The sequence below is a fragment of the Triturus cristatus genome, chromosome 7 (genome assembly GCF_964204655.1).
Source record: "Triturus cristatus chromosome 7, aTriCri1.1, whole genome shotgun sequence".
NCBI lineage: Eukaryota > Metazoa > Chordata > Amphibia > Caudata > Salamandridae > Triturus > Triturus cristatus.
The window spans coordinates 551,670,140-551,682,755 of record NC_140590.1 but is presented as its reverse complement, the minus strand read 5'-3'; the positions used below and the strand labels follow the sequence as shown (position 1 = coordinate 551,682,755).

At 44.7% G+C, this 12,616-nt stretch overlaps 1 protein-coding gene across 1 annotated transcript in view; it reads left to right on the top strand.

Moving 5' to 3' along the window:
- Positions 1–1,864, top strand: part of LOC146810086 (melanin-concentrating hormone receptor 1-like) — a 67,317-nt gene extending 65,453 nt beyond the window's left edge. The window contains exon 2 of the mRNA XM_085614406.1: positions 642–1,864. Within this exon, the coding sequence (XP_085470532.1) occupies positions 642–1,672 (1,031 nt within the window). The 3' untranslated portion in view covers positions 1,673–1,864. The remainder of the gene's footprint in view (positions 1–641) is intronic.
- Positions 1,865–12,616: the final 10,752 nt, after the last annotated feature.

The following is a 12,616-nucleotide window of genomic DNA, read 5'->3' as shown; positions in this document are numbered from 1 at the left end:
ATCATTCCCATCCATTGTTTTTCACCCACTCTCCTGTCTTCCGTGCCATTAGTAGTGACTCTCTTTGGTTCCTTTAGCAGCATCTATTGTATCTGGAGCAGTGACCCTACCTAATCCGTACATTAGTTATCTCTCCTTTGCCACTGGCAGGCACTCTAATGCCACTAGCAGCAACTCCCACTTGTAGCACTAGCTGTGGCATGGTGAGCCATCAGCAATGGATCTCTCTTGTGCCTTTAACAGTGTCTCTTGTGTAATGAGCAGTGACTCTACTCTCACTCGAGCTCCAAGAGTGACTCCACTCTCTATGTCTCCAGCGTCATTGGCAGTGACTCTTGTGACTTTAAAGATGACTCTCACTTACACCATGAGCTCTCTTCTACCTTAGCTGTGTCTCTTGTGATATTATCCGAGAATCTTGTTCTTGTCCCACTTGCATCAACTCTCTCTCTTGTGACATTAGTAGTGGATTTCTCTTGTAAATTAGCTGTGTCGCTCCAGTGACACTCTTCCTTGTGCCATTAGCAGAGGGTCTGGCCTCTCTTGTTTGTTAGCTGTGTTTATTATGCTGTTATCATTGACTCTATATTGTACCATAATCAGTGACTCTTGTACCTTTCTTTCTTACCCTCTCTTTCTAGGCGTGGACAGACACATCTCATACACCAACGTCCTAATGCCCAGCTTGTTTGGCATCATCTGCTTCCTTGGCATTGTGGGAAACTGTGTTGTCCTTTACACCATCGTAAAGAAGCGGAAACTGCGCAGCAAGCACACCGTGCCCGACATTTTTATCTTCAACTTATCCATCGTGGATTTGCTTTTCCTTCTGGGAATGCCCTTCCTCATCCACCAGCTTCTGGGCAACGGTGCCTGGCACTTCGGGGGGCCCCTCTGCACACTCATCACTGCCATGGACTCCAACAGCCAGATCACCAGCACCAACATCTTGACAGTGATGACGCTGGACCGCTACCTGGCCACAGTCCACCCGCTAAAGTCCACACATGTGCGCACCCCCTGTATAGCCGCCAGTGTCATCTGTCTGGTCTGGCTGCTCTCCTTTCTTACCATCATTCCCGTCTGGTTGTACGCAGGGCTGATGCCCCTGGCCGATGGCACTGTCCGCTGTGCGCTGCTGCTACCAAACCCTGAGACTGACATCTACTGGTTCACTCTGTACCAATTCCTGTTGGCCTTTGCTCTGCCTCTGGTGATCATCTGTGTTGTCTACCTCAAGATCCTGCAGCACATGGCCACCACGGTGGCTCCGCTGCCCCAGCGCAGCCTCCGCATGCGGACCCGAAAAGTGACTCGCATGGCAGTGGCCATCTGCTCAGCCTTCTTCCTTTGTTGGGCTCCCTACTACATCCTGCAACTGGTGCACCTGGCTGTGGACGAGCCCTCGGTAGCCTTCTTCTATGCCTACAATGTGGCCATCAGCCTTGGCTATGCCAACAGCTGCATCAACCCCTTCCTCTATATCGCGTTGAGCGAGACCTTCAAGCGCCAGTTCTTGGTGGCCATCCGACCTGCCAAGGAGCAATTTCGTGTCAACAGTGCCACGGAAGCCAGCGTCTCACTGAAAATGAACTCAGACTCCACCCAGCAGAGCCAGTACTCTGAGGACTTTTCTCCCGCTACCTTGCCAGTGACAGTGGCTGTGCACTAGGTCACTTATTTGTGGGGATCTCCCAGTCTCTGTGATACTGAAACCTCTGTGAGAGTTGCTAAGGCATTAATGGAAAAATAAGCAGGAAGCACTCAATGGTGGGGGTGAACCACAATTCTCTTGTGCCTTCTCCTATAAGGGCTGTCACTCAAACTCCAGGTCTGATCGGCACCAGAGATAAGCAAGTTGGTTTCTCTGAGCAGCGAGTAGAGTTGGAGACCCGTTGTCTCCTTGCCAAGCTTGCACCCCGGAACACTGCTAGGACTGGGCAGAGTTAGTCACATATTGGGCTTCTGTCCGGCATGCGACTAACTGTCCCAATCTCTCCATTTTTGCTGCTGAGGAAATTCTGCAATTTCTCTCTGGCCCCAGTGTGACTGCTCTGAAGAGCTGGTCCTCTTGCCTAGTGTAAGGAACCATCAGGCAGAACCAGTGGAGGGCAACAGTGTGGGTCGTTTGGAACCTGAAAGACTAAGATTGACAAGAAAGAGAATTATCGTCAGTGCCCATGACAAAGCAAATATATGTGCTGACGATGAGCACATTACCACACACCAGGGCCAAACCATGCTGCAAAAACAGCTTTGGGAATGGGGCATGTTTTGGAGGGGTTGAAAGCAAGAAGTCTTGTGGGATTTCATACACAAAGCAGAAGGACCCTGGCTTGGTGAGACCCCCCTAGCAGGATCTGCCGCCCATGATGAGAAGAACACCAGGTCTGCACCCAGGAGTACTCATCATGGGGGAATGTTAATAACAAAGATCGGGGAACAACCTTTACAACGCAACTTTTACAACGCACTACATCGACTTGCACTAGATGGCGTGCTGACATTAAAAATAGTGTAGTTTACTATCCAAACACCTTCCCTACTGTTACGTGGACTGGAGTTAGAATAGTAAATTACACTTTTTTAATGTTAGCACGCCATCTAGTGCAAGTCGATGTAAAGACTTGCGTTGTAAAGACTTGCGTTGTCACTGCATTTGCGTTGTAAAAATTTCGTTGTAACAGCATGCGTTGTAAAAGCATGCGTTGTAACATCATACATCCACAAAGATCATGTATGCAGCAATGTCCTCTATTGCAGTCAAAATATAGACCCACAAAATATCGCCCCCACTATATCGACATTACCGCTGCATCGCAAGGACAGTCTGTTCAAGTGGATATAGAGTTATCAATAGCAAATATAGATGTACCTTGATGAAGCAGTGTTAGGTGATATACCGGAGGGTCTATCATTTGACCACGATATTGTGACATACAACTATAAACAGCACACAGCCCACACAGAAAAGTTTTTTGTCACTTGGACAATAGTGTTTGTGCTCCTGCTCTTCCGTCGTTCACAGCTTCTATGAACGGCTTCTAATTAGATGCAGTAGCTTCACATTTAGAAGTCTTGTCCTGCACTCATGTGTCCGACTGCCCCCAAGTCAAGCACCACTTCTTCCTCTGCACCACTAATGTATTTACCTGTTTTCTTCCTGTTTTGCCACAGTGGGGATGGGGACTGCTCGTCTCTGCTGCAGTTCTGTCATCAATAGTTCTGAATCTCTGGTTCTGTCGCTGTATTGTTCCCTTTTGTGTATGGGCAACTTGTTCTGTGACGTTTCTATCCCTATTTTTAAGTCATGCATCAAACGCAATAATTGCATAGACCTTGCGTCACTTTCTTGGGGAACCTTCCCCCAGTTACTTACTACCCAAGTAGAAGTGAAGTGTCTCTTACCTCAATCTGGCTATTGCCTGATTTTCTGGCTGTATCAAAGGCTTCGGGGACTGCCCCCTGAGGGTTCAGGGTAAGTCCACTGCTTGTGCAGAGCACCATCCAGTAGTTATTCACATTCCTCCTTAAGAGTAGCTATAAAGGTGGAAATTGCGTTTCTAAAGCATTGTTTTGCAGAAAACCTTCTGCATCATAGCTCCTCTCTTCCAGAGGTGAGAGAATGTGGCATAACGGCCTGCGCTGCCGACTTCAGAGCCGGAGCGGAGGGAACCAGGTTTGTGTCTCGCCGTCAGCGTCAACATCCTGTGTGTGACTTAATCTCCTGGTCCCTACAATTCAGCGCCTTGACACCCTCACGGTGATTAGTCGGGCTTTACAAATCCTGGATTTACTTAGATTCTAGTCACTCTGTGAGCAAACACTGGTTCTTCATAGTCACTTCTGCACAGGTCATGCTCGCAGCGCATGGGGCTACTTGAAGGACATCATGTGGGCTTCTCGGGGCATCCCAGTCTGTTCCTGCGGCCAAGTGCCCCTCTTGTGCAAGTGTTGCCTCGCTGTCTCTTAGAAAACGTCCTATTTTTAGATTGTACAAAGCAGTAACAACCAACCTCATCACAGAAAAGTTTACCATCTCAGGAGGCCTTTGCAATACTCATACTGACAGACTCTTGGTAAAACAAAGTGCAGTAAAGACAAAACTAGGACACACATCCTTTTATGTTATACCGCTAGGATCTAAACCTCATCCAACGCCACATCATTCTACAATTGGGCTCATTAACTCCACAAAAGATCTACAAACTTTACCTCTTCAAGGAACATGTCATTCATCACCAATAAATCTTCAGTCCCTCCTTCCCTAGGGCCCCTTCTTGGAATCATCCTGTTCCACTGCACATTCTCCCATGCTGGCACACACCACCTTCAAACCCGGCTACAAAATGTGCAAAGCAGTCATGACAAGAACCCCAACTGATCTTGCAGACAAGCTCACCATCTCTGGAGCGTCTCTGTACACTTCCAGCCAGGACCCCATCAGACTGCAGACTAAGAAGTGTATAAAAGAAAAACCAAGCCAGCAGGCCTCCTCCATGTATGCACCCAGGATCTGAAGCATCATTCCTGCATCTATCAGGACAGCTCCAACTCTGTTACAAATTAGGAAAGAATTGAAGTGGCACCTCGCCTATTCAAAGAACACTACATCACAAAGCAATAACCTTCATAAACAGCTACCTCTCCTACGACTCGTTGACCTTATGCTTGTGTTTGACCCTGTAGAGCTCTGTTCTGCAAGATTATTTCACAGTGCAGTAAAATGTTGCAGGGTTGACCAGACAAGTCAAATACATTTGAGGCCTGGATTTATGTAGGATCTATCTGCACTAGTTTCTTCTCAAGTACCCTTAAAAACATTGACCTGTGAATTGTCCCACTGCAGACCATCCAAGAGCAAGGAAGAAGAATGTTCTGCAAAATGTCAGGTACAATCTCCCAATGACACCTTCCTATGTTCTTCTTCATTGCAGAAACCCCCAAAGCAGAAGCGGAAGTTAAAGAAGTGGAGTAGCAATGACCAAACATTTTTAATCTACGTCTGTTTCCTGGTACAAGCTTCTGTACCAAATGCTCCTTTGGTATTAAGGAGAGCTTTCTCTCAAACAGTAAAAATAAGTGTGCCATTACCTGACTTGAGTGAAGGTCCTTCAATACTTATTTCTGCCTGTAATGCCACAGACAGGGTAAAAAATAAACTAATGAAATGTGGGAAATAGAAATTATCAGAGGCTTAGGTCTTTAAGTAGCAGGTTATGCCTAGAAGATCCTAAAATAGCTGTGCCATAGGACGTACGCCACACCTTGCGGTATCAGCCAACAGGGCTGAAACGGGTCTGTGGTAGCTTCCGTGTCTAGTCAGAGGGGGTGTGGTATGGCAGTCAGTCTGGACAGTTCTTTGTGGAGGGCCTCGACTAATTTGCATATATCTGGTCTGTCTGTAATGACAGACAAGTTTAAAAAACACAATGAATTGTAATGTGTTCCAGAATAAGTACCAGTGGCTGTGAATAATTCAAACATTCGATCTATCACTTTTTGTGCTGTCTAACTGAATCCAGGCTAGTGTAGATTTTGTTGAACTCAAAAAAAAAAAATTATTTGAAACACTTCACCTTTCTCTTTCAACAACTCTTGGCATGAAACACATATGCTAAAAGATGAGCCCCTCATATTTCTTGTCATTCTTATCGCACAGACTTCACTAGTTCCTGTCACTGATAGCATAGTCAGAGAAATAAGGGTCTGTTTTTGTAATGTGGGATAAAGAATTTAAAGACTCAGAATATCTAGGTGAAAAAGTCTACTAAAATCTTGGCAGCGCACTTTGTTGAGGCAATACCTCTTAGAGGTATTGCCTTTAAAGATGCATTATATTGTTTATGAAGCTAGGTCACCCAGATCTTCTCACCGATGGCCAAAGTATTCTTCCCTTAAATGTCATTGAACTAGGCCCTGATGATCAGACAGGTCACAGTAGGGAACAATATTGATGATTCAAAAACCTTCTGACATCTTTACAATATACATCAGTTCTGCTAATTGGCAAACATCCGCACAGTGACTTTTGTGAATGCATGGATTCAGTGTACACTAGAAATATATGGTCCTCATAACAAGGTTGCCATAAATCCTTATTCAGCCATAAACTGGAATTTCTAGCCAAATCAGGATTATGAATTTTGTAGGAAATAAACACAAATCCAGAATTTTACCTGACACATTTTGCCAGTGAAAAGTTGGTGGAATTTATCCGGGGGAAGTGCTTGAAATGATCTCCAACCCGCTATCAGAGGTCTTTATTAGCAATACAACTGTCTCATATTTGCCCAAATTCTGTGTCCAGAAAGTTCATTAGGATGCTGTGGGCAATGATGGTCAGGTTTTTTTCTCCATCTGAGAGAGTCCGGTTCTTAAGAGAAAGTAGCATATTTGCAGATAGATCCCCAAAGTATGTTTGTCTCTTCCAAATAATCATACAATTGGTGGTATGTAGGTCTCCTCTGAAAACACAATTCCACATCTCTTCTTGGTGAAACCAAATATGATAGCACAATGAGAAAGGATTAAACACCCTTCTATTGTTTCACTCTTAGTGGATCAGGAAGACAACCTATTAGAGTTTTCCCCTCAAGGGCAGGGCTCTACAGATCTGCATTGCCACTAACTTTTGTAAGTACGGTTGAGGATCCCACTGCAACCATATTTGAACATTCACTCCCTGGTCAGACGGGAACACCTCTTGAAAACTCTTGAAGATGCATGCATTTTTTCACACACTCAAATAACTTCTCTGTCTTCTAGAAGGAAATGTAGCAGAGAACAAACTTTTCTGACCAGTACTACTTTTCTGGAACCAGTGACTCATGTACACCACAGTTTCTATTGTTACTGAACCCACCTTTTGGAAGTTAATAATGTGGAAGTGTAGGCGTTGTCGACATCGGCCCCCGCTTCTTAAGTGAACATTGAACCACCAGGCTCCCTAGCATATGATCAACATTTATAATATTCTGTCAGATATTTTCTTAATTGCCAAACAGATCTGGCTTTCATATGTGCCTCTTGAATGGGTTGGAGTCTGACTTTCAGAGAGGGTGGAGTTCTCATCAAGTGAGCGAGGGTCCCCGTTAGGTCGTTTCTCATTGTGATGCTTCATGGGGCTTTGAAGAAGTTCAGAAGAAGCTCCAACTCTTTATTGATTCATCATGGCCTAACCAGCAATTATTCTTGGAAGCACGATCACTGCATGAAGACAAAACCCTGGACCGCATCCAAAAGCCGAACCTCCTGCGGGAGCAGCAATGTTTGATTCTTCACCTTTCAGTTAAACATGTGAACCTGAAAATGTGGGTCTTGGAGCACTAGCTGTTTCCCACACAACACTTTTTGTAGTCTACGTAAGCATTGTGTATTCATTCTTTGAACTATTACACCTTAAAGCATAATTTGCTCTTTGCATACGATTAGCCTCTTGCCTCGCTACTGACAAAGTGATATCTTTTGAGATACTGAGATACCGCTATACCGGTTCTGACAGTATTTGCCATTAAAACACAAAGCAGCTGAATATCCCTTGGACAGGCTGCCAGCCCTCTGGATTGGATAGCTGGCACTAGTTAACCCTGTGCACCTTAGTGAGATCTCAATTTTATTTCTCCTTTTGAGACAATATCATGCTGTGATTCCATGAGCCACTCTTGGAAAACATTCTTTTTGCCACGATTTCCACCAGGAAAGTCAGAAAATGTCCGGCCTTTCATGAAGAGAAATGTAGTTCTGTTTCTTAGAGTTCTATTGCTTATTCCATTGCTGTTATTATATTGTCATCTCAGTTATGAAACGTGCCATCCCATTTTCTGAATGAGGACTTCCCCTGGTCTTGCAGATGATACCTTCCGCCCTCGTTGAATGGAAATACACCTCGAAATTCACAGTGCTGCCACATGGGCTACTGTTTCAGCCTTTTGCAGAAATTACTCCTCAGTCTTTCTTCCAGAGTGATGTTTTGTGTGGTAAAGAAGTCATATGTTATGCAACTTCTATGTTTGAATTCCAGTTCTGTATGTACCACAACCGTCTTTTGGTGGTTTTATTTCTAGTTATGGGTTTTCAATACTGATCTGTGAAAGAGATCTACTGAATAAAATACACTTAGAGTGGACTTTGGGTCCACCCTTTTCAAAAACGGTCTTTCTTCGACCAGCCTTTTTCACCAATTGGCTTGAAACTCTGTCAATCAAGTGTTGGCTCAGGGCAGTGGGGCATACATGCGTCATCCAATGTTACTGGCTGTTTATGTGTACCCTTTCATCTCCATTGGAGTGGTTGTACTGAACTGCAGGAGGGACTATTTTGCACTTGCAGCTCTTTCTGCCCTCTCCTGCTGGCTCATTTGTTTCACTCTAATGTACTATCGCAATTGTCTTTACCAATGCTTTTTTATGGAAGAAAATAGAGCAGGACAACAGAGTAATACAAATTCCCTGCCTCTTTAGGCCTCGCCTTTCAGAGAGCACAAGACATCTGTTTGCCAAAGACCTCTTCTGGGCTCACCAAAAACTATTGGTCAGCTTTATTGACATTCTCATTGACTTTCTTCTTACTCAATGGCATGACTTCTTCAGATTCTGTTTACCCGTCCCCTGGATAAAAGTGTTATTACCATTCATTTGCTTCAGACACTTGTATCGTTCTACTGCTCACTTTACGGAATTACGTTTTTTCTTTTTTTTCAGCACTCCGTGACAGTGCATGTGTTTTCTAGCTCTCTCTCTCGTGTGCTGCTTCCCTCAAACACCTTCACACCCTGTGCTGCTCTTTCTCGTTAGTGCTGCTCTATCTCCTATGCTTCTTCGCCATGATCAGTGTTGCAGACTTCCTCATGTGCTCTTCTCTCTTGTCGGCTTCTCTGCCCTCGCCCCCCCCCCCCCCCGACCCCTGTAACATGGATAACATTTTGTGAAAAATGAGTTGATGAAGAACAGGAAGGTAAGGTGAAGAGACCCTCTCACTATGAACCTGGAACATCTTTTAGGAGCATGCTGTATTTCAACGTGGCCCATGACTGAAAGTGGAAGAGAAGACCAAGAAGCAAACTGGACTCAGAAGGACCGTGTCGCTCTGTCCAGATTTTCGTCCTGAAAGTCAGCAGAGTCACTGTAGATATTAATCCCTAGGTATTGAAAGATAACCCATTCCAAGGTCAATCTGGGGTCTAACCGTATATCAGGGGGAAGCACTACTATATGTTAAAGAAACACTTACATTATAAAATCTTTATTATGCTCTTACATTTTGCTTGTGTCATTTACATCCAAAATATGTTGAAGATTCTGCATGTACTTTAGCACTTAAGGATGAGCCACGTCACTGGTTCAGCCTTGGCTCGACTGCAGAATCATTTATAGGCATGGACAGAGGGGTAATTGCCCAACACAACCTTCCCCTGCTCACGCTTCACAAGCACAACCAGCAGACCATTGTACCAGTAGAGTTTGCCAGCGTTGGTGGGCGCTGCTTGTTCAACCACTTGACAGTGCCTCTTCTGTTTCTCTCCTCTCTGCAGAGACAAAGCCCCAGGTACAAAATACTTTGAGATACTCATGGCGGGCCCGCCTTGTCTAATTTTAGGAATTTTCCCACCTTGTTTTTCTCTTCGTTTTTTGCCTGGTTCTTAGCAACAACCCTTCAAATCAGTCTATGTGAATCTCCCATCTGATTTCGATTTCATCCTGCTCTTTAATTTTTATGTGTCTGGTATTCTAAGCTCATAGTTCTGAACTAAATGTAGAGTCCCGAAAGCACACTCTAATGCTGGGAGACCGCAGACTAGTTGTGGGAACCTCACATCCTGACATTAGGTGTGAGAAAGCTCAAAACCATCTGCTCTGCCTCATTATTTGTTTGTAGTTTTAACATTGACCGAAGGTTGAGGTGAGCCAGATGTTTTTGTTCAACTTGTCTAAACTAGTAGATGGCCACTCACCTAAATGTTTACTAACAGCCGCGGCTCGAGCAGGTAAGAGCAGTGGGCCGGGTGGGGTGATTTTAACAGACGACCACGAGGGAAAATGAATTATTTATTTAATTTTCCCTCAGGGTCGTCCGTCAAAATACCCCCGCACCCGGCCCAACTGCCCCACCGCTCTTACCTGCATGAGCCGCAGCTATTTCCTAAACTGTTTGCCATAGGTATTAAAATGTTTAGAAATGTAATCAAAATGTTGCTATTGCCTTCTCTGCAAAAAGTTTGGGTAAATCTGGTTAGGAGTGAAGCTTTTGCCAGCATGCTCAAGGGCATTAATTATTGAACAAGGACATTATGTGCCACCTGAATGTAGCATACCTAGAGGCAATCACATAACGGCCATAGCGGATACATAGTGCTATGTAGAAATGAGTACATAAATGCACTGATAAAGGAGTGGGGTGTGGCCTTTCCTTGGATGTGCCCGTAAAAGTGACCTTTTGTCCCGCGTTTTTGTCCTGAATTACAACCCTGTGTCCTGAATTTTTTACCCGAATTTTGACCCTCTGAATTTTTTGCACTCCTGTCCAGAATTTACCTCCATGCCAGTTGGTCACTCAGAGGCGAGAAACCCAACCAGAGAACACACCCTGTGGAAAGGCTACGAAGCCTTGGTTGTCTCCAAAACTTGCATCAATCTCACTTCCCTCTTTGCTCCAGTATATCATCTTGTCTTCAGCGTTTGTGTGTGTCCTGGCAGAACCATGATTTGGAGAATGAGGGGGGACTGTTCCCAGGCTCTGCCGGATCTCGTGCTCAAAGCCTGACATGGTCAAGGTTTACTAGAACTGACTGAATTGTAGTAAAACACCAGAACAAAAACCTTAACAAAGAAAAGCCCATGGCGGCGGCATTGCATCCCTGAGGGCACAGAGCCACCTGGTAAGGTGTTCCAGAGTCATCTGAGGAGCGTCTGAGCTCTCTCCAGCTCTGAGTGGCATGGAGGGTTGTGAGTGGAACATTAAAATGTCTGTATTCTTATATTAAAATTACCCCAACATGGAGTTGAAAGTCACCTTTTTAAATTACATATTTTTGCAGTGCTCCCAAGCACTCAGCTCGGCTGTACAAAGCACTACATACATGTATTAAAACTAATGACGCTGAACATCCTGGGATTCTGGGCAAATCACTTGGGGGCATATGTATCAAAGGATACATTTGTGATTCTCAAATAGCGATCTTTAGAGAATCGCGGTTTGAGAATCGCAAAACGCTATGTATGTAGGATTTGCTAAAAATGTTGCGAATCCTACATATTCCTTTATTGCGAATCGAAATTGCGATTCGCAATTAAGGAATACCTCCCCATTCATACAAATGAATGGAAAGACATTCTCAATTTGCGATTCTCAATTAGAGAATCGCAAATTGAGAATGCAATTTCGAGGGTGCCAGGGTGTCAAAAGGACACCCTGTTGCACCCCTGAAATGTGCATGTGTGCACATGTGGCACACATACATGCCCTAAGGGCATGTATGTGTGCCACATGGTACTTTGAAAAATGGAAAAGAATGAATTTTTCAAAGAAATCGCAAATTACCACCAACTTGAAGTTGGTGGTAATTTGCGATTTCTTAAGGAGAAATCGCCCAACTTGAGTGCTATTTACATCACATTTAAGGAATTGCAATTTGCGATTCCTTAAATGCTTTAGCAAAATAAGGAATTGCAAATTTTGTGATTCCCTATTTTGCGAAGGCCTTTTGGGATGATACATCCCAAAAGGCTTTTTCCCATTCGCAAACGGGACGATTCTGAGAATCGGCCGCTTTGCGAATGGGAAATGGGCTTCATACATATGCCCCTTAATCTTCCTGTGCCTAACAAAAAGGAATGTGCCCTCATGTAATGCAACTGGTGCTATGTAAAGCGCTCTGATACCCGATTCAGGTCAAGTTCGCGCTATATAAAACTCTGTAAAAAAAAAAAAAACTCGCCTTAGAAATGAAATAAACAGCTGGGGGAATGGAGGGTGGTTTAGCATAACTCTCTAGAAAGTGCGTCTGGTTGAATACATTGCAAAGACTGACTAAACTGTTAAACGTGTGCTTAATTTGCTGAAAAATAACAGGTCTTGATTTAAAAAAAAATGATTGTAATATGTGCATCTGTTCTTTTGATTTTCAAGGGTTTCTTGATCTCCGGGTGGCAATAGTGGGGCTGGACCTGTTATTTTGTGGCTGTCACATGCGCTTGGTTCTGTAGGTTTGTCCATATCCTAGATCTGTGGGTAGCCCGTGATCCTGGTTCTGTGGGCTGTCCACGCACCTGTATAAGTGGTCCTTCATTCCCCTGGTTCTGTGGGTTGTTCATGCACCTGGATTTGGGGTTCTCCATGCCCCTGGTTCTGTTGGTTGTCCACACACCTGAATAGGTGGTTCTCCATGCCCCTGGTTCTGTGGGCTCACCATGCACCTGGATAGGTGGTTCTCCATGCCCTTGGTTCTGTGGGCTGACCATGCACCTGGTTATGTGGTTCCCCATGCTCCTGGTTCTGTGGATTGTCCATGCACCTGGATAGGTGATTCTCCATGTCCCTGGTTCTGTGGGTTGTCCATGCACCTGGATAGGCGGTTCTCCATGCCCCTGGTTCTGTGGGTTGTCCATGCACCTGGGTA